The sequence below is a fragment of the Myodes glareolus genome, chromosome 27, assembly GCF_982192425.1.
Source record: "Myodes glareolus chromosome 27, mMyoGla1.1, whole genome shotgun sequence".
Classification (NCBI taxonomy): Eukaryota; Metazoa; Chordata; class Mammalia; order Rodentia; family Cricetidae; genus Myodes; species Myodes glareolus.
The window spans coordinates 43853609-43877850 of record NC_142052.1 but is presented as its reverse complement, the minus strand read 5'-3'; the positions used below and the strand labels follow the sequence as shown (position 1 = coordinate 43877850).

At 47.8% G+C, this 24242-nt stretch overlaps 1 protein-coding gene across 1 annotated transcript in view; it reads left to right on the top strand.

Moving 5' to 3' along the window:
- Positions 1-24242, top strand: part of Mpp4 (MAGUK p55 scaffold protein 4) — a 38454-nt gene that overhangs the window by 1592 nt on the left and 12620 nt on the right. Inside the window, 11 exon segments of the mRNA XM_048428760.3 lie at positions 322-443; positions 5991-6068; positions 9047-9127; positions 10159-10290; positions 10954-11035; positions 13717-13802; positions 15218-15289; positions 17385-17581; positions 18426-18490; positions 21282-21299; positions 22572-22610. Coding sequence (XP_048284717.3) covers positions 322-443; positions 5991-6068; positions 9047-9127; positions 10159-10290; positions 10954-11035; positions 13717-13802; positions 15218-15289; positions 17385-17581; positions 18426-18490; positions 21282-21299; positions 22572-22610 — 972 coding nt within the window.

Here is a 24242-nt window from a genome sequence, read left to right as displayed (position 1 = left end):
TCAAATGTTAGAGGGGAAAATGATCGCATGATTCTCACAGGATCTTGTGTCTATCCATTGCCACATCTGATGTTAGTTTCAGTCCTGAGAGAAAGCTAGCTTATTTGCAGTTTGCCAAAAGGAATTTTTTTACACAGTCACATGGTCTTCTGAAATGTACAGCCTAGATGATGGGATAGGGCTTACAGCCACCCTCAGGCCTTCAATCCAGTGTTGTTCCCACTCGTAGAGTGGCAAGCCCAGCGTTGTGAGCGGCTTCAGTGGTCACACCGCCTTCCTTGCCACCTCTACCCACCTGCTGGCTCTGTCCTCCCCACCTAGGCCTCTCTGGAATCCTGAGGCTCCTCATGCAGGAGCTGAGTCTTTTCTACAGCCGAGATGTGAACGGCCTGTATCTCTTGTATGACCTCCTCCACTCCCCGTGGCTGCAGGCTCTGCTGAAGGTGAGTGCGGAGCCTCTGCTTGCTCTGGCTGGCAGAAGCCATGTCTTGGTCTGTTCAGGTTGCTGGAAAAGCATGCCCAAAGTGTTGGTTTATGTATTTGCTTTTTTAAAGTAAAACTGCATCGTCTTTGTTTTGCATACTTTTAATCTCAGAGCAAAAATAAAACTAAAAGCAAACAAACAGAAGCAGCAGCAGCAGCAACAACAATCTCCATAAAACCTCAATACACAGCACTCGACCTTGCTGTCAGGGGAGGGGAGGGTTTTCCTGTCTTAGGACAGGAAAGAAGAAATGGGCAGAGAGATGAATGGATGAAGGCCAGTCACGACTGCTGGAGGAGCAATAGGAAAAACAATGCAAAGCTGGAATTCTTCGCAGGGGGGTACTCTAACCTGCTTCCATGAGAGACTCTCCATAATACACACCTTTAATCCCAGTAGCCACACTAGTTGCCATAGAAAGAGGGCGGTGCATGCCTTTAATCCCAGAACTAAAGGGAAGAGACAGCTCTCAGACACAGTCTCATTCTGAGATTCCTGGAGGCAGGATCGCCATTTCGGACACGGCACGAGGTAAGCACCAGTGGCTGGCTGCTTTCCTTTTCTGACCTTCAGGTTGAACCCCAATTTCTCTCTCTGAGTTTTATTGATCATACTTCGATTCTCAGCATCCTCACCTGGGAGGCCAGCATCTGGGAGCCACCTGTGGTCATGGGTGGAGTTGTTCTGAGGATCCGCAAGTGGGAAGCCAAGAACACAAAATGTAGCTCTTAACAGCAGTGCCGCGGGGTCCCTGCTGAGCTTGTTTTGACAGCCCCAGTCAGCTGCTGCAGGATCTCCACAACTGGGTGGTCTGGGTTGATTTCCAAGCCCTGTTTGATGGTGATGTAACCCCTGACAGAGCTGTCTCACAGTGCCTGGGCCTTTGTGGACTGCTCTGTGTTTGTTGGCTAGATACAGGTGCTCTTCATAATGTAGCGGAGTGAAGACACGTGCCTATCGGAGACCATCGCCTTCTCTGCCTTCTTGTGAAAGATCTCCTTCGTGATCTTGTAGAGATTCTCAGAACTTGATGCACTCTCTTTCGTTTCCTTCTGGTAGCTCTAGACCATCTTGGTCCACAGTGACCAGGCTCTTCCCATCCGCTCCTTGAGCTGCTGCAACCACACTCGTCAAGAGGACGTCTGCTTCCCCACATACTCAATGAAGGTGGCCACCTGTTCTTTGTTGTCAGCACTGATGTAGTGGATGGACTTCCGTGTCTCCTTCATGTCAAACACGTACTCTGACATGGAGTACATGTAATTTTAAGTTCCAAGAACTCAAGGCCCTTCTGAATGTTTTGTGGCGGACTTTCAAGAGTTTGCTCATTTTGACCATTGTTTGGGAGATACTCAAAGGCAGGTCCTCAGGATCAGCCATGCCCCAGATAAAGTTGAGCTACTTGGGCATCACCTCATCGTAACTGTCCACGATGAACACACAACGGGCATGGTTTGACGTTGCTCCTCTTGCTCTCAAAGGAGCCCAAGGGAGTGTGCCAAAGACTAAATAGCAATGTCCTGGATTCCAGCTAGTCTTCTACTTGATCTAGTCATCTAGTGCTTGATGGCCAAGTGTCTTCCCCATCATTGCTGAGGCTCTTCCAGAGTGCTCCACATCCCCTGAGTTGGCCATCAGTGTTTCTGGTCCAAAGGGTTTGACCTTGTTCATTCTTCCCATCAATGTCTTTTTCCTTAGTCTTCTTTTTATGTTTGCCGGTGTCACTTCCTCATCTGATCCCATATCTTCAAGCTTAGCTCTTTCTCCTTGTCTTTATCTTTTTCTCGTTGTCTGCCTCAGCATCCCCAACCTTCTTCAGAGAGTGGTGGGGTAGCCCATCACTGTGAGTGCTCCTCACCATCACCGTGAGTGCTCCTCACCATCACCGTGAGTGCTCCTCACTACCTCTTTGACTGTCTTCTCTGTTCTGCTTGGTATCATGTGAGGTGAAGGATCACTTTGGAGAAGGGGGTACAGCCAGCTCTGTAAAGTGCCCGCCGGACTTGCACAGAGCCCTGGGTTATGTTGCGTCTGCCTTATCAGCAATGAAGACACAACACCGGACTCTTCTTAACTGCGGTTTATTCAGGCCCTTAAAATAATCTTCTCATCTTTTCGCTACCTCTCGCAACCTCTCGCCCCTTCTCAACCTCTCGCGCCGGGGAAAACCCAGTCTGTAGCTTAAATAACCTCTGGGTAGCCAACCCCCAAAAGCCACATGGGAGATGCAGATAGGTCCAGAAATGCGGAAACAAGCCAGATCTTAGCGTTAGCCATATATGGAGTTGTTACACATCTGAGAGCACTCACCATTGGAAAGGTGGAAGGCGGGAATCAGTGCCACCTGTAAGGCATGGCATCACGCAGCTCTCTGCAGGGTTAGACTCCAGCACTGTGTAAAACAGGTGTATTGCTGTTCTGTTACTACAAAGAGACACCGTACCCAAGGCAACTCTTAGAAAAGAAGACGTTTGACTTGGGGTTGCTTACATTTTTAGAGGGTTAATCCATGATCGTCATGACAGGAAGCAGACAGGTACATGGCTGGAACAGGAGCTGAGAGCTTTATATTCTGATCCATGAGCAGCTGGTGAGAGACACTGAGCCTGACGTGGGCCAACGCTCACCCCAGTAACACACCTCCTCCAGCAAGACCACACCTCCTAATCCTTTCCAGACAAGTCCACTCCCTAGTGACTAAACATTCAAATATATGAGCCTGCGAGAGCCATTCTCTTCCAAACCACCACACCAGGCAAGATAGTACACACCTGTAATACCAGCACTCAGGAAATCGGGGCAGGATAATCAGAAGTTCAAGGTCATCCCTGGCTACAAAGTCAATTTGAAGCCAGCCTGAAATCAATGAGACCCTGTCTCCAAAAGGAAAAAAAAGTATGTGTGTGGGGAGAGAAGATACATAGAGAAAGAGAGACAGACAGACACACAGACACACAGAGAGACAAAGACATACATAGACACACCCTATTAGCTTCAGAAGCATTTAAGAATGAAAAACTATATTTGCTCCTTTCTTTATGGTCCCCAACTTATTTTTTCAGAGGTCCCTATAATGACAAACTAGTTACCACAATGGCCACCAGCAACTCCATATCACCTCTCCACAATCCTTTGTCCTTAAGGCCAACTCTGGACAAGTAAAAATGCTTTTATAAAAAGCCACTTCTGGCTGGGTGTGGTGTTGACTCCCTTTAGCCCCAGCACGTGGGAGGCAGAAGCAGAGGTCTCTGTGAGGCAGCCTTACCTACATAGCAAGTTTCAGGCAGTAAGGAATACACAGTAAAACCCTGTCTCAAGAAACAAAACTTCCTCTTGTGTTAAAATCAGGAACTAAAACATCCATGGATATGGTTGACACTCTTAATATTTCCTTACCCTGATAAAATCTTTTACAATTTGATTAAAATTTGTGCACCATATGGAGTAGATGTTCTGAACAAGTTTTCTGAGGAAGGATTCTTTTGAAGCTATTTTGGGGATATGGCTGTTTCTTCCAAATAGGCATGAGATATGGTCAGCCTTAGGATACATGCTAAGGTGATAGCCTTTAAAATTGAAGGGGTCACAGCTTCTGAATGAGCAAAGATGAACATCACTTGTTTTAAATCACTGGATCCTGGGCCTCATAAGCTGGTCTTGAACTCACTATATAGACCATGCCTAGCTAGCACTTAACCCCTAACATCCCCCCAACACACACACATACACATACATCAACACACACAAACACACAAGCATATATGCACATAAGCGTGTGTGCACACACCCTCTCCAGGGCCTGGAGTTTGGGTTTCATTATGAATGTCCCCCCAGGCTCACCATCTTTGGTGAGCATGGATTCTTTGTGCTGAGTGCTCCCACTCCCACATACATTTGAGTACCGGCCTTCCAGTTCAGCAGGAAGCCCATTCATCACAGATATAGACGGAGCAGCTGAGCCGCCTCTTGGGCCTCTTTTCTCCATCTGTAAGAGAAATCTGATGCCAGAATACGATGATGGGAATCACTCCGGAGCCGGGTGAGCTTTGCTTACTCAGCCTGACTCCTCATCCAGTAGGGAAAAAGAATCCCCGTGGATCAGGAGAGGCGAAGCTGGAATTTGCATAAACGAATTCACACTGGAGAATTGCCTGAGGAAGGAGACCTGAACAGCTTCAAAGATCCACACTGAACATGGGCGAGCACATTCTGAATGCCTGGCTTCTTATCCGGGACTCTTGGTGGGTTGTGAGTCACGCAGTTTGTGCCCTGCCCAGCTGCCGAGCACAGAGGTCCTACGGGGTCTCAATCCCATAGACCCTCCTGGACAAGGAGTCTCAACCCCATAGACCCCCTGGAGAAGGGGTCTCAACCCCATAGACCCTCTGGAGAAGGGGTCTCAACCCCATAGACCCCCTGGAGAAGGGGTCTCAACCCCATAGACCCCCTGGAGAAGGGGTCTCAACCCCATAGACCCCCTGGAGAAGGGGTCTCAACCCCATAGACCCTCCTAGAGAAGGGGTCTCAACCCCATAGACTGCCTGGAGAAGGGGTCTCAACCCCATAGACCCCCTGGAGAAGGGGTCTCAACCCCATAGACCCCCTGGAGAAGGGGTCTCAACCCCATAGACCCTCCTGGAGAAGGGGTCTCAACCCCATAGACCCCCTGGAGAAGGGGTCTCAACCCCATAGACCCCCTGGAGAAGGAGTCTCAACCCCATAGACCCGTCTGGAGAAGGGGTCTCAACCCCATAGACCCCCTGGAGAAGGGGTCTCAACCCCATAGACCCCCTGGAGAAGGGGTCTCAACCCCATAGACCCTCCTAGAGAAGGGGTCTCAACCCCATAGACTGCCTGGAGAAGGGGTCTCAACCCCATAGACCCCCTGGAGAAGGGGTCTCAACCCCATAGGCCCCCTGGAGAAGGGGTCTCAACCCCATAGACCCTCCTGGAGAAGGGGTCTCAACCCCATAGACCCTCCTGGAGAAGGGGTCTCAACCCCATAGACCCCCTGGAGAAGGAGTCTCAACCCCATAGACCCGTCTGGAGAAGGGGTCTCAACCCCATAGACCCCCTGGAGAAGGGGTCTCAACCCCATAGACCCCCTGGAGAAGGGGTCTCAACCCCATAGACCCTCCTGGAGAAGGGGTCTCAACCCCATAGACCCCCTGGAGAAGGGGTCTCAACCCCATAGATCCCCTGGAAAAGCTCCCTGTTGGTGTCAACGCCAGACATCTTCTCTTGCCTCCCTCACCTTAACAAGGGAAACATTTGCATACTTTTTATTGATGAAAGGGCTCTGGGGATATCAGTCTCCCGGTAGCAACCAGGAGTGAGGCCCCTGAAGCCCTGGGACCTCTACTCAGCCGCTGGAGTCACTCAGTGTCACGTGTTCAGGTGTGAGCATAGCCACCTTGGCTGTTCCTTCCTTGGAGACCTTTACTCTGAAATGTCCCTGGTCATGTCTCAGGATCAGGGTCACTCTCACGCTTTTTCCCTTCTGCAGGTCTATGACTGCCTTCAGAAGTTCAAAGAACGGAAACTGCTTCCTGTGACAACTCATGCGCAGACCTTATCCTGTGAGGTAAGGTGGCTCTACCCGGAACCCCGGAGAGCCTTTGCTGCTGATGTCCTCCGGCCTGGAGGGTTTGTTTAAATGAATGGAGGTTTCTGTTGGGAGAACTTGATCAAGGAGTATGCATTTTAATAAATGTTCTTAACTGAGCTTAGTATAAGGGAAAATTGCCTTCCCAAATTACACATATAAATGTGTGTGCGCGCACTCACACAAACTCACACACTTGCATACATGCACGCATGCATATATGCACATTGGGGGTATGCATATTTTTAGCACGTGACCCTGTAACATGAGGGCCGGCTTGTTGGGGGTATCTGTTCCCACCCGGTACCCCACAACCGGCAAGTCACAAAGAAAATCAATCTTACAGAGATCTCTATAAGTTATAAAGCTGATTGGCCCATTAGGTCAGGCTACTTATTAGCTCTTATAACTTATGTTACCCCATTATCCTTATCTACGTTAGCACATGACTCAGTACCTTTTCCAGCGGGGCAGCTTACATCTTTCCTCTCCGGTGGTCTGGGCAGAACTGCGGAGGGAGCTTCCTGCTTTCCAGAATACTCCCAGTCTCTTTGCTCCACCCCTACTTCCTGTCTGGCTTTCCCGCCTATACTGCCTGCCTGGCCAATCAGCGTTTTATTAAAATATGATTGACAGAACACAGACAATTCTCCCACACCATGACCCTCTCTGCCTTGGCCCCATCCTTGACATTCAACAGACTCTTTGTACACAAGATAACACTGCAGTAATGATTCTCCAGTTTCTATCTCTAACTCAGACCTTGCTTGGATTCCGGTCTTCGCTATCCAATTCCTTCATCCCGCCTTGCTCATTGTTGGATGGACACCTCAAGCTTAGCATGTCTGCAGCATGACCCTTCACCTCCTCCTCCCACAGCCATTCCTGTCCCAGTCAATGACAACTCTGTCACTCAGTGCCATTGTCAGGCCCGCATCTTGGGGATCATCTGAGAGTCTCTTCTTTCTCTCGTATCTCACCCAACCTTGTGGCAAATCTTGTCAGCTCCACTTCCAAATAATCTGGTCTCTCGCTGGCCCTGTACTGCCTAACACAATCCAGTAGAAGCTGTTGACACGCCTCACACAAATGACTGGGTGTCACTTCCAACTCTTCCCCATTGCTCCCCCATGTCTCCTTCCAAAAGAGAAGCCAAAGACGTTTTCCTTAAAAGCAAACTGGACCGTGTTGTTTCTCTGCCCCAGTCCTCCTTGGAATCTCCCATGTCTGAAAAAAATACCAAGATTCTGACACGCTTGTACATGCCTGGGCCTCTCTGGTGGCCTTGTTGCACACTCATTCCATCCTTCACCTGCTCTCTCTGCTCCAACTGTGTTGGCCTAATGGTCGATGGGCTCCCATTGCTCCCTTCACCCCTGCCCTTCCCTAAGCCGCTTGTGTCCGTGCTCCCGAATCCTCCTGATCTTCCTAATCTACTCCTCCAAGGCTGCCTTCCAGGAAAAGTTTTTCCCGGCCATGCATCTAAAACTAGACCCCTTCCTGGTACTCCCTGGCCATCTTCCCTGGTTTATTTTTCCTCTTAACTCTTTACGTCAGACAAAAATGTTCGCTTCTGTTTTATTGATTGCCTGTCCAGGAGGTTGACAGTTTTTATATCCATACATAAAATGTGCTCAAAACCATAAAAGAAGTCAAAGAGAGGAGAGGAGATGGGAAAGGAGAGGAGAAGGGAGGGGAGGGGAGAGGAGGAGAAGAGAGAGAGAGAGAGAGAGAGAGAGAGAGAGAGAGAGAGACTGTACCCTCCATTCCAGCTATCAGCAGTTCAAACTGTCCCCAGCTGTCTGCAGGATAACATACACATAGCGTCTCACTCGCTGTAACCCCAGTGGACAGGTGTGACACATGTGACCTGTGTGTTTCATTTGGCCACGTGCAGTGACACAGGACTGCTGAAGATCCATACTCTGAAGGATCCCAGCGTGCCCTCTGAGTGCGGGTCTACAATTCCTACTAAGTCATTTCACTTTGGCGGCAAGTATGGATATTGCTGATCCAAGGATCCACACTCAAATAAAAATCATTGTCCCCACTTTCTACTCAGAGAATGGAACTTCTCATGAGACCGAGTGGCCTGAATTCTCGGGCCACCCGTAGCTCAGCTTCATCTGCCTGTAATGCTCTGAGGTTAGTCAAGAGCCCCTTTGCAACACCCGAGGGAAAGGCCTTGCTGCACAGGCTATCAATGGGGTTAATCTACCTTGAGCCATGGCTTCTAACTGCTGTAGAATAACTAAGGAAAGACACTAGGCCCCACCCTGGAGACCCAGAAGAAGGTTTCAGTAACAATGTCTCTTAGGCCAACATCTTTTAGTACATCTGCTTTTCAGCCTGTGAGAAGTCAACTAGGAGCTAAAGATTATTGTTATTTATGTCTGTATGTCTGTGGTAAATGGATGTTACGTGTGTGTGGGTGACCTCAGAGGCCAGCTGGAGTTGTGAGCGTTTGCGACGATCCAACTGAATAGATGCTGGGGACCAGACTTGAGTCCTCTAGAAGAGCAGCAAGCTCTCATAACCCCTAAGCCATCTCTCCAGCCCCAGGTGATGAAGATTTTAAGTATTTCACTTCATTTTGCCTTTGGGGAACAGGGTCTCATCTGTAGGCCAAGGTGCTCTGTGGCTCACGGCTCACCTTGTAGGCTAAGCTAACTTCAAAGTTTTGGGGGCCTTCATGACTCATTCTCTCAAGTGCTAGGATTACAAGTATAAGACACCTGGCTTAAAAATACTTTATACTGGCCAGGTGATGGTGGCGCACGCCTTTAATCCCACTTCTAGGGAGGCAGAGGCAGGCAGATCTCTGTGAGTTCGAGGACAGCCTGGTCTACAACAGCTAGTTCCAGTACAGCCAGGGCTGTTGCATGTAGAACTCCTGTCTTGAGCCCCCCCCCCCCCCCACAAAATTTTATGCTGTATATTTTTCCATCATGAATCAGGTCTTGGAGCTACTGCGCAAAGCCTCCAGTTCTCCTGAGATCCAAGAGCTAAGACGAGTCCTCCAGGCTCCACACTGCAAGGTAAACACTTGCTAAAATGGACAAAGTTTGCTCATCTGGCACGTGACAGAGGTGGGAAGAGTAGGGAGAGTATATAAAAAGGATTTAAAACGTTATCTATGAAAATATATATTCTTTTTCTGTACATGAGTGGCCAACAGATTATACTTGAAGATGTGGGACTCAGATGTGATTGACTAACCACTGAGCCACTGCTATTGCATGTATGGGGGGGCACCCAGAACTTTCCAGGCTGTCTTGTTCTCCCTAAAGGATGCTATCCCTCTAGAATTCTGGGCAGTCATCCAGGGTAGCTCCTGGTTATAAAGAAATAACCTCTATACTTTCTCTCCACATTGGGAAGATTTTGAATTTTGAATACATATATGAAATTATTTGGGATATACATTAATCCGTGTATAATTATATATCTTTGTGAGTTTATGTGCACCACATGTGTGTAGTTGCCTGCAGAGACCAGAAGGGGGCATCAGATCCTCTGGGACTGGAACCACAGGCAATTATAAGATCCCTGATGCAGGTGCTGGGAGCAGAATCCAGGTCCACCGAAGGAGAGGGAGCTCTTTACTAATCTGTTAACCTCTGAGCCATCTCTTCAGCCCCTGAAAGAGGTCACTGTATGCTTTTTAACCTCTGCATCCCTCGACCCCCATCTATAAACAGGGAGAATGAGTACACCTGACTATGGTGGAATTTGCTTGGAACTGTGCATGACACATAGGTGTGTTCATGGTTGTATGTCTTTTTTAAAAATATTTTTATTTATTTATTTATTATGTGTACAATATTCTGTCTACATGTGTGCCTACAGGCCAGAAGAGGGCACCAGACCTCATTACAGATGGTTGTGAGCCACCATGTGGTTGCTGGGAATTGAACTCAGGACCTTTGGAAGAGCAGGCAGTGCTCTTAACTGCTGAGCCATCTCTCCAGCCCCATGGTTGTATGTCTTATACAGCACCGGGTCACCATCTTTGAGAGGCACGTGTGTTGCATGTGACATTTGCTCAGCTTCCCCTCTCTCTTCCCAGGCTTTGCTCAGTGCCCACGATACAGTAGCTCAGAAAGACTTTGAGCCCCTTCTTCCCCCACTGCCCGACAATATCCCTGACAGTGAAGAAGCCATGAGGATTGTTTGTTTGGTGAAAAACCAGCAGCCCCTGGTAAGGAGAACATTTCATGTTTTGTTTAGGGTTGTGCTGGGGTTCGCGGTGATCTATGTCATATCTGATAGTTAACTTGAATGGGAGTTTTGTCTCAGTCACACACAGAGTAGAAATCATGGTGTGATAGCCAGTGTAATTTTTCCTGTGGTTCAAATGCCCTGCTGGTCACGTTTTCAATACCAAAAGGTTTCTGTTTAGTGTATTTCTTTTATGAGAAGATAAGATATAATGTATATGTATATATTATAAATAATATTTATATATAATATAAACTTTTGTGAAAGACATCTATGTTATATATTTTGTCTTTCGCATATTTTACTCAATTCTAATGCACTGGCCCTACATCTTTCTCTTCTACTAATAGAAAGTGGATAAGACTTTAATTGATTCTCTACGGACACTTCTTTCCATTAGGTTACAATCATGGGCACTTAACTTTTAGAAGGTTCTAAATAATCTACGTCTAAATATTGTATGGATGCCTACTGAGACCAAGGTCTGGTGGCCTTTCTTTTTTGATGTTATGATGTGGCCGATGGCCACAGAGCAATGGGGACCCCTTCCAGCTCTTAAGAAAATCCCTGTGCTGACTGAGAGAAGCTACCAGAAAAACCACTGTGTTAGGAAAGCCCAGGACCTACTGTGTTCTCTCTGCAGGGGGCTACCATCAAGCGTCATGAGCTAACAGGGGATATCCTGGTGGCCAGGGTCATCCATGGCGGGCTGGTGGAGAGGAGCGGTAAGCGGGGAGGGGGGGAAGCCAGACAAAGGGGACACTGGACTCTGTGATTTTCTTTTTCCAAAAGCAAGAAGTCTCTTTCTGCACTTAGGTCAGGGCCTTCAGACATTCCTTTGCTTGGTTGTGTAGTAAGGAAACGAAGGACTAATGTTTGAAGGGACTCCAGCCCCCTCGTTCAGAGAGCCCCTGTGTGCTAGGCTCCATGAGGCACAGTCTTGTTAACATTCTCAGGGCAACCAAACAAAGCAAGCATTAACATGACATTTTACAGACAGAAGAACCGGGCCTCGTGGAGGTTTTCAGTGATTAATTTGATCGGGGTTGGGGCAGCTTAAGTTGGGACTCAAGTCCCTGATTCTGTCTTTCCAGCCTTTTGACCTTTCTGCTTCCAAGATGGCAGAACTCTTGTTCATCTTGACCTGCCTTTGGCTTCCCACCAATCGCCATGTCTCTCTTTCACCTTTGTGCTTCTACACCTGCCTCATGTTCTTGCTCCCCACTGCCCTCTGGAGCCTGTGTGTGGCTGGCAGCCTGACACCTGCTGGAAGATCCTAAGGTGTCCCTCGCTGCAAATCCCCCCCCCCACCGCCCTTCCTTCGTCTTTCATTCTCAGGGCCATCATCATTCTTGATTTCTCTCAGAATGTCTCAACTCTCTTAAACCTCCCCTCTCTTCTTGTAGTTCTTGAGGCTTTAAAAAATATCAACACATGATAGTCGTGCAGATTAGCAAGCTACAGTGTGAAAATACAACTCACGTAGAACATGTGGTGATAGATCAAGATGCTTGCTTTTCTCTCTTTATAAAATGGAAAATAATTTTTGTTTCATGCAGTATATTCTGATCACGGTTTTCCATCCCCATCTCCTCCTGGATCCTCCCCACCTCCAACTCCAAGCCTTTTTTATCCTTTCTTTAGACAACAAACAAATCGGAACAAAATTTTAATAAGGGAAAGGCGTGAGAAACACACACACAAACACACACACACACACACACACACACACACACACACACACGAAATTCGTAAAACACAAAATTGGAGACCACAATATATAAGCAATTGACCAGTGAGGTAAAAATGTCCAACCAAGCAATATCACACACACACACACACACACACACACACACACACACACACACACACAACAAAAAACATGACAAAAATAGCATTGAGTTTGATTGGGGTGTGCCATCTTCTGCTGGGTGTGGGGCCTACCCTTAAGTGTGGTTTGTATACCCCGTGAGACTCCATTGGAAAAAACTAAGTTTTCCCAGAAAAAGAGGCCGGACAAACGCTTTCCATGGGCTTAAATAGTATAAGAGGCCACGCCCCAGTGGGCAGGTAACTTAAAGGCTATTGGCTGTATGATTTCCTACAGCATTCCTTTGCCAGTAGCTGTCTACTGGAGCTGCCGTCTTTGTTAGGTAGGGCTCTGTGTCGTTTTCCTCTCTCGGTGAGGGGACCCTGTCTGGATTGGACCTGTGCAAGCTGCCACGGTCTCTGTGGGTGGACGTGTCAGTCCTGTTTTGTCTGGAAGACGCTCTTGCTCTTTCCTTAGTGTAAGCCATGTTCTGATTCTTACACTCTTCCGCCTCCTCTGCCTCAAGTCCCCTAGGAGTCCAGAGAGAAGAGGTTTGGTGGAGACATCCCGTTTAGGATTGAGTGTTCCACAGTCTCTTGCTTCCTGTACACTGTGCAGTTGTGGGTCTCTGGATTTTTCCCCATCTCCTGTAGGAGGAAGCTTCTCTGGTGGTATCTGAACACAACACCAACGTACGGGTATAGCGGGATGTTGTTAGGAGCCATTTTATTGTTGTGTTCATTTAGCAGAACAATGAATTTGGTTTTCCCTAGGCCCATGACCTATCTGCTCTCAGGATCTAGCCACTCAAGCATTGTTAAGTGTGGAACTCGAATTCCCATATCCTTGGTGTATGTTTATATGTATGTATGTGTTTATGTGTGTGTTTATATGTATGTATGCTTATATGTACATGTGTATACATTTGTGTGTGTTTGTATGTGTGCGTATGTATGCTTATATGTACATGTGAATACATTTGTGTGTATGTATGCTTATATGTATGTGTATATACGTGTGTGTGTGTGCTGGTGTGTGTGTGTGTGTGTGTGTGTGTATGTTGTTAGGGATCAAACTCAGGTCTTCAACGCAGTAGGCAGGTGCTCTACCTCTGAGCTGTGACCTTGAACTCACTTGCTCCAGGCTTCTGCCTCCCTGATGCTGCTGGCATTATAGATGCATGTCACCACACCTAGTTCAAGACTTCCTTTTTTTTTTTTTTCTTTTTTCTTTTATTTTAAATTGTTCCTCTTATCCCCCAAGTTCCTCCACACTGGATCTTTTGAAGAATAGCCCTTTCTTTTTTCTTTTCAAATGTCATTTACTCACTACCCTGCTTTCTTCAGTGTTCTTCTGACCGGTGTTTTGGTTCCATTTTACAATCAGAGTAGAAAGAAAAAGTACCAAATCACTCTTGGTGTGGGCCAAGAGGTGGAAAATGAACACTCACAGACAGTTATGGCGGCATAAGTCAGAGTAAACAGTTTATTCTTTTTATTTAAAATTTTCAAACATGCTTGGGGTTATGAACTTGTAATAGTGGCCTCTGTCTTACTCCTTTGGACCCCCTCCTCTGTCTGTGTTTCTGTTCCCTAGGGCTGCTGTACGCTGGGGACAAACTGGTGGAAGTTAATGGTGTCTCGGTAGAGGGCCTGAACCCGGAGCAAGTGATCCACATCCTGGTAACTGCCGCTCTTGGTTGGTTGGTGACTGACTTAGTGACATGCCAAGCTCCGTGGTGTGTGTGCTATAATGTGGTGGCACTTAAGTCCCTCTGGGCAGCTTTCTGTCTTCAGCCCTGGACCTTGTCTGTTGCTGTGTAGCTCACCAAACTTCATGTTTAACACCCAGAAATCCTGGCAAAGGCTGGGACTCTTCCCTTCACAAACTTCTTCCCCATAGGCTCAGCCGTCCCCTGACACACACACACACACCGAAGTCCCCCATTACCTGTGCTCGGTGGGAAACTGAGCCTGGGCTGAGTGAGGTTTCGGAGGCTGTCTGCTCCTGAGAGATGTTCCTCCTTCCCTAATGTGTTCATACAGCTTCAGCCTGTTTGTCATCTGTCTCTGAGCAGCTTTGGGTGGGGGTGGAAGGGAGAGAGGAGTCACCGAATGGCATCACGTGGGCAGGGATAAAGCTTGCGTGCATCTGCTCCTGTTCCTTGGTGGCCGGTGCTGGGAGTTTCAGAAATCAAAGTGTCAAGGTGGGTCCTGTGTCTGCATGCCTAAGCATCATCTTCAGTTCCTACTGTCACTTGTCAAGATCTTCGCCATGTCAGTAATTCAGCACGTTTCCCCCACAGAGGGATGGCAGTGCCCAGCCCCCAGCTACAGCCCCCCCACCCCCAGATACACCCCTGGGACCCTTTAGGTCCACTTCGGGTTTTCACAGTGGTGGCTGAGAGACTGAGGTAGGAGTGATAAGATGAATATTTTGTAAGCTACTGCCTCAAGATTCCATGCGGCCTGGAAGGTTCCCCAAAGGGAATTCGAAGTATATCCATCTTAGATTTCAATCGGCAGCTCCCTACCTCGGCCTCCTGGCTGGCTCCAGCTGTGGAGTGGCCAGGATGATGCTGGGGAAGCTGCCAGGAGTAAGAATGAGGTCTCGCTAATCCGAGACGGGTCACAGGGTTGGTAGCTCACATCAAGTGCGAGGGTTTCTTCTCCACTTCTAGTCTGGAAGCTGTGGGCTCTCTCAGAAGACTCCGGGCAGCCCCTTATCCTTCCCATCAGGCCGGGGCAGCTGTCTTAGAAATGAGTACCCGGGAAATACTCACTGAGTAGGAGAGATGGCAAAAATGCTGTCTTTCCCCAAAGGTGTGTGGGAGAGAGACTCCACTGAGTGAGGGTCCCGGGGAAAGGCCACCTCAACATGTGTTTCTGCAGCCGGTGACCCTGGTGCCCCCTGTCCTGAGGCAGATGGAGATAAATCGCTTCCCAGTTTCCATTTCTGGGTGGTGACAATTAGCCGCAGACCCCTGTGACGGGTCGCTGTGGTGACTGTTGTCACGAGACCAGGACACAGTCAGATACTGCTCTGTCTTCTGCACCGCGAAGTCCACACTTGGTCATTCTTCCTCTTTGTTTTCTAGGCGATGTCTTGTGGTACGATCATGTTCAAGGTGGTGCCTGTGTCTGCCCCACCTGTGAGCAGCCAGAAGCCGGTAAGAACTTCTCGCGGCCTCCCACACAATGGCGGTTACTGTGTGTGATGTATAACAATCCTGTCCACTCTACTGTTTTGGACAAGGGCTCACGATTCGAGATGTTTCTCTGTGCTGATGACCTGAAATAGAGGATGGATAAAGGAACAGAGCAAAGGGAGTGAGACACCATGAAATTAAGATGTAACATCAAAAATGGTGGAAGTTTGCACAGAAATATTTCAGAACTAAGGGATTCTCTTCTACAATACATTTTAAGGTGTTTATTAGCATGTATTAATATATACAATAATGGGTTTCTCTGTGATAGTTTCATACAATTATATGTAATGTGTTTTGACCATATTTAATCTGTCTCATTACTCTCTTATGTCCCACTCCCATTAATCTCTTCTATCTCCCCAACTAACACCCTTTACTTTCATATCTGTGTATACTTGGTGTGTGTGTGTGTGTGTGTACATGTCAGTGTGTCTGTGTGTCTCTCTGTGTGTGTACGTATCTGTGTGTCTATGTGTCTCTGTGTATATCTGTGTTTGTGTGTATGTGTGTGTGTCTGTGTGTCTGTGTGTGTCTGTATGTTTGTGTGTGTGCCTGTGTGTCTATGTGTTTGTGTGTGTACATGTGCTTGTCTGTGTGTGTGTACATGACTGCGTGTCTTTGTGTCTCTGTGTAAGTGTACATGTCCGTGTGTCTGTCTCTGTGTGTCTGTCTGTCTGTATGTGTGTACGTGTCTATATGTCTGTATGTCTGTGTGTGTGCCTGTGTGTGTGTCTGTGTGTGTACATGTCTGTGTGTCTATATATGTCTCTTTGTTTACGTGTCTCTGTGTGTGTATGTCTCTGTGTGTTTTTGTGTGTGTCCATGTGTTTGTCTGTGTGTGTACATGTCTGTGTGTCTACGTGCCTCTATGTGTGTACATGTTTGTCTGTGTGTGTGTACATGACTTGTGTCTTTGTGTCTCTGTGTGTGTATCTCTGTGTAAGTGTACATGTCTCTGTGTCTGTCTCTCTGTGTGTATGTGTCTGTGTGTCTATGTGTCTGTGTGTCTGTATATGTGTCTGTGTGTACGTGTCTGTATCTGTGTGAGTGTGTGTCTCTGTGTATGTGTACATGTGTGTGTCTCTCTGTGGAGTGTGTGTGTCTCTGTGTGTGTGTCAGTTGTTAATTAACTGGAGAAAACATCTCAATCTTCCCATCAACTTGACTGCCTATAAATCTTGAGGTGGGGGTGGGACCACATGAACCCTATCACAGGGCATCCACCTGGCCAGTCATGCAGGTGACCGCAGTGGCTGCAAGTTCCAGAGAGCAGTAACTTCATCACACCCGCTACTCAGAATCCATAGCCCCCTCCCCACTTCCTCTTGCTGCTGCATTACCCCTGCCTCTTCTACAATGGTCTCTGAGCCATGGAGTGGATAATATAGATGTCCCATCTGTGGTTATTCACTTACTAATCATCTAGTCTCGGTCCTCTGACCACTTGAGAGTCTTTGCAGTAACTGTCGGCCACTGCAAAAATCAATGTCTCTGACCAGAGCTGATCTATGGGAATCATCACAGTCATTGGGAAAGTGATTTGACGGGCGCATCGTACCCATTTAGCAAAACATTACCAGTGGCTTCTCACGAGGGCCTATGACCTCCCCTGCTGCAGACTTTGGGCTGTGTTTGCAGCACCGAGAGTGGATTCTCTCTGTGGAATGAGCATCACACCCAGCTGGCTTGTCACTGTTGCACCAAAGAGCTCACTCTGCCAGGCTGGTTGGTATTTCTATATACAGGTCCACAGATAAGAGAAGCTTGTTGACAGGCCCTCCTCAGCGGCGTGTGTAGCCCCTTCTAGTGCTAACCTAGCAGGGAGGAAGCTTCCAGCCTCGGTCCAGTCTGATTTCTCCATGCTCTGTGACTGAGACGCCAACAGCACCCCTCCGCCTCTGGCCTTTAGTTTAGAAGAGCAGCTCTCGTTTATGGTGAGGGCAGAAAAGAAGGATGAGAGCAACAGGCAGAGGAGTAGGGCGCGATGGTTTTAAGTCGCGATGCATTCTGGGCGAGCATTCTGCTGATAGTACCATTACGCACCCGCTGCCAGGTTCATGTGCGCGCCATGATCGATTACTGGCCCCAGGAGGATCCTGACATCCCTTGCGTGGATGCTGGGTTGCCTTTCCTGAAAGGAGACATTCTACAGATTGTGGACCAGAATGACGCCCTCTGGTGGCAGGCCCGGAAAATCTCAGACCTTGCCGTCTGCGCAGCTCTAATTCCTTCTAACCAACTCCTGAAGAGGTAACGGAGGTCGCTCTCGGCGTCATCGGGCTGTGCTTGGGACGTAGAGTTTCTGAATATCTGATAAAGACGCAAGCAGGTGGAAGAACATAGGCACCAAAGTTTATAAACCAAACTGTCAGTTTATGGATAGACTTCCAGCTTCTTAAACGCTAAGGGGACCAGGAGCGTTATATCAGCTGGAAGGGACAGAGAAGGGCTTGTGAGACTAGATTAAACCTAAACATGTCTGTGGTCTGAATATCGACCCAATACCCCATTCGTGTGATGGAATGCAATCCCCAGAGCAGTAATACTAAAAAGTCAAGGCCTTTAGGAGCTGATTGGGTCATGAAGTAAGATTAATGGATTGTAGCATCCACAGATTATTGAGATTGCAATGAAGGAGGTGTTGGCAGGATTAAGAGGTGTGAGAAACTGAAATTTTGCAGAGTTGGCAGCTATTGCCCTGAGGGGCCCCAGGGCGTGGCGGTTGGAGGTAGGGGCAGAGGTAGAATGAGCCTCTATTGGATAAAAGATCAAAGCCCAGAGGCCCAGGTGTTAGAGGGAACATTTGCCTGCTTAAAACCGCCCAGAATTACAACTTCTGCTGAGTGCATGGGAGCAGCCAGGAAGAATGAGGGATGGCATTCTAAGTGGGGGACTCTTATAGGAAAGGAAGAATGTCCTGGAAATGGTGGGAATTCGGTACAGCCGCTGCCCCAGGCTCAGTGGGATAGAGCCACCCGTGGTGTGCTGGAATCAGATGACGGTTTTCTGTGTCTTCTGAAGGCAGACTCAGCGTCATGGCCCCGAGAGAACCCGCCCTATGGAGTCAACCCGTCTTTGCTTTCTTTCTGCCTAGGAAGCAGCGGGAATTCTGGTGGTCGCAGCCGTATCAGCCCAACACTTGCCTCAAGTCCACCCGACGTGAATGTGCGTACGCGAGTGCGCGCCGAGACCTCCGACTGCGCACGCGCCTCCGGGGGAGGGTGCTCCCGGTCTCAGGCCCGCTTTCCGCCTGAGGGCGGGGCTTAAAGAGTCTCACTGTCCTGAAATAATCCCCTCTGCACCCAGCCCTCAGAAATCCTACCACAGGCTTTCATTCCTTTAGTCTTCAGTTTGTGTTTAAGGAGTCTTAGCATCTTTTTATTGCTGTGATAAACGCCACAACCAAAGGCAGCTAGGGGAGAAAAGGGTTGTTGTGCGTTTAGCTCCCTATCACGGTCCATTATCGCAGGAAGTCAGATACTGACGATACTCCAGATACTGGAGGCAGGTACTGAAGCCGAGAAGGAATTCTGCATACTGGTTGGCTCCTTAGGGCTTGTTTAGGATGCTTTCTTACGCAATCCAGGGCCACCAGCCGAGGGATGGTGCCCCCCACAGTGAGCTGGGCCCTCCCACATCAACCATTAATCAAGACATGCCCCCTCACGGACTTGCCAGAGTGATGGAGGCATTTTCTCAACAGGAGTTCCTCCTCCCAGACAGGTGTAGGCTTAAGTCCAGTTAGTAAAAAACCAACCAGCACCAGTCAGACACTGCCTAAGTTTGAAGGCTGCTTGAGCTTTTCCCCACCAAATTCGAGTCCCCCCAAACCCCTGCATCTCTGTGGGTGTCACACCTGGACACATGCCTGTGGCTGTTTAGTGCAAATCTCCGTTTGTGTCTTTTCTTTTTTTAATGTTAAGGTTTATTTTCTTATTGTTAGTTTGTATGTTGGGGAGAGGGGTGTTTTGCCTGCATGAATGTGTTCACCACATGCCTCAGGAAGCCAGAAGAGGGTGGCAGAATCCTTGGGACAAGAGTGCCGGATAGCTGTTAGACTCCATGTGGGTACTGGGAACCAAGCCTAGGTCCTCTGAGAGGGTCGCCAGTGCCCTTACTACCAAACCTTCTCTCCAGCTCCTGCTTCTTGTCTTTTTTTGTACTGTAGATTGGACCTAGGACTTGATGCACACTAAATAAGACTCTCCCACTAGGTAACGTCTCCAGCCCCAGTCCTGGGCTTACAAACGACCCAAGGCCTTCTTCATAAAGCTGCCGACAGTGGGAGACAGAGGCCCAGGAAGGATGGCAGATGGTAGAAGCCTGTTGAGTGGTCCCGTCCGATTGGCCCTCTGGCAGCCGTATAAGGGTTAAGGCAGAGGAGAGATGGGACACAGACAAACATGAAGAATCGCAACACCAGTAACACAAATCTACAAATGCCGTGACTTCCCACTTACGGTTTTACAATTTTTCAAGCCAAAGATCATATTTTCCTTTAATTTTGTGAAGAAAATGTCACAATGAACGCAAATTGGGGTTTTTGGTTTTTTTGTTTTTGGGTTTTGCTTTTGTTTTTGTTTTTGTCTTGTTTGCTTTTTTGACAGTGTCTCATGCAACCCAAGCTGGCCTAGAACTGGCTTTGTGACTGAGGATGAATTTAACTCCCGGTCCTCCTGCCTCCTCCTCCCTGGTGTTGGACTATGAGTGTGTGCCCACTCAGCTCACAGAGAAAGCGTTTCTGCAGGGTCTTCTCCTGGCGCTTAACTTATCTTTCCATTGCCCCCACGTGCTTGCGTGCTTACAGCCATAGGCTCTCATACCACTTTTTCTTTTCTTAATTTCTCTTCAAACATGTTTTCACAGCTTACTCTTCTTAGTGACGTTTTATTTTATCTTGGAAAAGTAACCGATATAGATGGATAGAATCCTTTCGTTCGCCCTCTTGCTCCTTTTGCAAAGGTTCATGGAGATGTTGTTGGTTTCCAGTTACTCTGTGATGACTAGCATGGCCCGAGGTTGTCGTGAAATCTGCCCGTGGGCCCTACGTGTGCTTTATAACGCTTTTTAGAAGTCCATGTAGAAAGCTGTTTGCCTGGTGCTGTTAGTGTTGGCGCCCGGCCCCGAGTCTGGGAACAGCAGGCCAGAGCCATTGACTCACGAGATCACGTCTCTCAGGGAAGGCTTTGGATGGCGCAGCATTGTGCCACCAAACTACTGGACCATTTCTTGGGGCTGTCATGCTTGATGCTGCGGTAAATGTTCTCTATCTCTCCTCTGTTTAAATCTTACCATGTGGAAACACGTGTCATGGACAGGTTACTAGTGAAAAGGAATAGGCTATTTAATTAATCAGGTTTTTGAAAATTCTAGTTCTGTGGTAGATTATACATGATTAGTAAAAGCTTGTTTACTATAGGGCATTTATTGTCATCCCTGGCTTGTGCCATCCCTCCATCCCTCCTCCCTCTCTTCTTTCCTCCCTCCCTCCATTTCCTTTCCTTTCTCCTTCCTTCCTTCCCTCTTCCCTCCCTCTCCTTCCCTCGCTCCACTTCCCTTCCTCCCTCCTTCTCTTCCTCCCTCTTCCCTCCATCTCCTTCCCTCCCTCTTCCCCGCCTCTCCTTCCCCCTTTCCCTCTCCTTTCTTCCCTCCCTCTTTCCCTTCCATCCTAGAGCTGGGTTCCTAAGCTCCATTAACTCAGACTTGAGAAGAACATGCCTCCTACAGAGCATGCTGAGAGGACATGGAGTACATTTGCCAGAAGCAAGCAGATCCCCACGTACAGGCATTCTTGAACACGTATTCATTTCTGAAGGGCAATCATTAGGAGCCCCATGCATGCCAGAATACTAATCGCAATGTTGGTGCTTTGCTCTTCTTGTTGTAAGTTAACCTGAAGAAAAACAAAAGCAAGAAACTGAACGCTATTCCTTTTTCTCCCCGCCGCTAGCATTCTCTATGGAAGAAGGTAAGAAATGGGATTCCGGAAAACACCCTTACCATTCCTGCTCACTCGGCTATGGGACGCTTTCCCTGCGGATCTGGTAGTGGGAGGGCACAAGAAAGGTGATTATCCTGATCTGAGCCATCATGGATGGAGACGTGGGGCTTGTTCATCACATTCTAGCTCTAGTGGCTAACAGTGCGGGCTCAGAGTTCAGTGGGAGTTACGTGAAAGGTTTTGTTTCAACTGTTGGATCCAAAGGTCCTGACATCATAAGGAAATTATTATTCTCACCTTTGTGTGAAAAACTGAGGTTCAGAAGAAGAGGAAGCTGTCTGAAATTGGAAACAAATAGTCTAGAGATTTGAGCTTCCAGCTGGAGGTCCTGTGTTGGGGATTAAATGGGACCTTTGGGGATTACCTTTCTATTTGTTCTTATTCAGTCATCTGAATGTTAATCTCTGTCTCTCTCCTCTCTGTCCTATCTATCTCTTGTTTCTCTCTGTGTGTCTCTGTCTCTGTCTCTCTTGTCACACTGTGTGTCTGTCTCCTCTCTCTCCTATCTCTCATGAATCTCTGTGTGTGTTTCTGTCTCTCTCCTCTCTTATTTCTCTCTGTGTCTCTGTCTCTCTTGTCACTCTCTTGTGTCTCTGTCTTGGTCTCTCTCTGTCTCTGTCTCTGTCTCTCTCCTTCTCAACTGCAATGAGGAAAATAGCTTTTGCCTTTTGACCAGCGACGAGACACTCTATTGTTTCCCATCGCACGAAGTTTCTCTGGCCAAGATGACTAGTAGTGCTCTTCGTACAAAAATAACTATTTAGAAGGTAGCTAGGCCACATATCAATAGCAAATTGTGCCCCAGGGTCTATGACATCCAAGCCATAGGTTTTGGTCCAGGTTGACAGTATTAGTTTTGTGTTTCCGTGGAACTGGCTTCCAATCCAATCAGGAAGTAAATGGCTAGCCCCAAGCCATCCTGCTGCTGCTGCACCAGTGGGGCACGTGCCTGGCCCGCCAGTACTGTGATATTCAGGATCCAGTGTGCAGATGCCTTTTCCAGCAGGCTGCGCGCTTTATCTGGCATGTGAGCGCTACCCAGTGCTGCCTGAATTGTAGCGTTTCACGTCCTATCGTTCACAGCATGCGGTTTTCCCCTCTGATATGGTAGAATTTGTCTCCTCTCTCCAAGTAAGCAGTCGTGTGAAGGGTAAGACTCAAAGGTGTTCTGATTTTGACTGACATAGCCTCAATAGGATTTTGTTTTTCACGCGGGCACATCTCTGTGCTCTTTTGTAGGGGAGAACATGAGGATTGACGAGACCTGTGTGGAAGCAGGTAACATTTCCCCTGTTGAGTCCCCATGAGAAGAGACGCGAAGCCCCTCAGCTCTAGACGACCAGAAGCAGAGGTGTCAAGGGGTTACCGGTCCCTTCCTCTGGAAGACTTGTGTGCAGTGAACCCACCCATGGGCCTCTGTTGTGACTCTACACTTGGGAGGAGAAGCAAAGCTGGGGGTTTTGCGAATCTCCAGGGTTCCATCTTGGAAATTATCTCGAGACGCAGAGATAGCCAGTGAGGTCGCGGTGCAGCAGAAAACGCCCACGCTCCTTGTGGAATAGACGCAGGCAGGGCGGTACCAAGTATTTAAAATGCAAAATATATTTTTGGCATTACATTGAATGATTCTAGTCTGGGTAGAAAATAATGGGTTCCATTCCTATACTTAATGTCTTTTGTAAATTCTGGAAAGATTTCCCTCAAATTTAGTGGAAGTGGCAGGACTGGCTCATGAGCCGCTAGGTTTTATGAGGAAACAGGTTGGAGAGGCATTGGCCTGATGGGCGGGCTTGTTTGGTTTTCCTTTGGAGACAGGCTCTCGCTCTGTGTCTCAGGCTGGCCCAGTACCCGCCACCTAGAGTAGCTCACTCCCGACACTCAGCGATCCTCATGACTCAGCCTCCTGAGTACATGGATTATAAGGATTATGCCCTGCTCTAACGAATGACTTTATCTTGACGCTATGGGCTATTCTAATGTTTAGAAATGAAAGAGATGCTTTTTGAAAGATTCATTTATATATTTCTGAGACCAGTGAATAATCAGAGAATAACGTGAACAAAAAACAAAAAAAAAAAACAAAAAAAAAACAGGATCCATAATCTTTTTTTTTTTTTTTTTTAGCTCGAGGGTCATTTTCTTCCTACAGTTTAAATTAAATTTCTATTAATGAATATATTGACATAGTTCAAAAATTCATGAAAGTATATTCAGTTAGAAGTTCCTATGCTTGTGTGTTTCCCTGTTCAGTTTCCCCTTTGAAAAATGATGATGATGATGATGGTGATGATGATGATGATGGTGGTGGTGGGGTGGTGGTGAGGCAGGTGGTAGAGGTGGTGGAGAAGGTGGTGGAGGTGGCGGCGGCTGTGTGTAGAGGGGGCCAGAGGATAGCTTCTTGACTTAGTTCTTTCCTTTCACATTTAACTGCATTCCAAACTTCAAACCCAGATCACCACACTTGCGCAAGCATGTTCTTTTACGTGCTGAGCCATCTCGCTGGGCCTCAGTTACCCTCCTATCTCTCCAAGCATGCTCCTTGCAGGCTAAAAACGATGATGTGTGTTCTTCTCCCTGATTTCCCTACTTCCTTTCCCCCAAAACAGGTGCACACATACTTTGTGAGTGCTCTCTCTCTCTCTCTCTTTCTCCTTGTCTTTCCCCTCTCTCACATACAGCGAAATAAATAAGTTTATGACAATAGCACAAGTTGGTTTTTATCCTTTCTTTCAGTCAGTTAAGCCAACCATTCATTAATTTATTCCTCCTTCCTATGCCATCTAGCTGATGGCGTACACATCTAGCGTACACATCTCCTACCCTGATGACCCTTGGAGCAGTCCCCTGCGCCACATCCAGTGCTCAGGAGGAGGTTCCTATGGTGTTCCACTTTGTAAATTTATTTTCTTC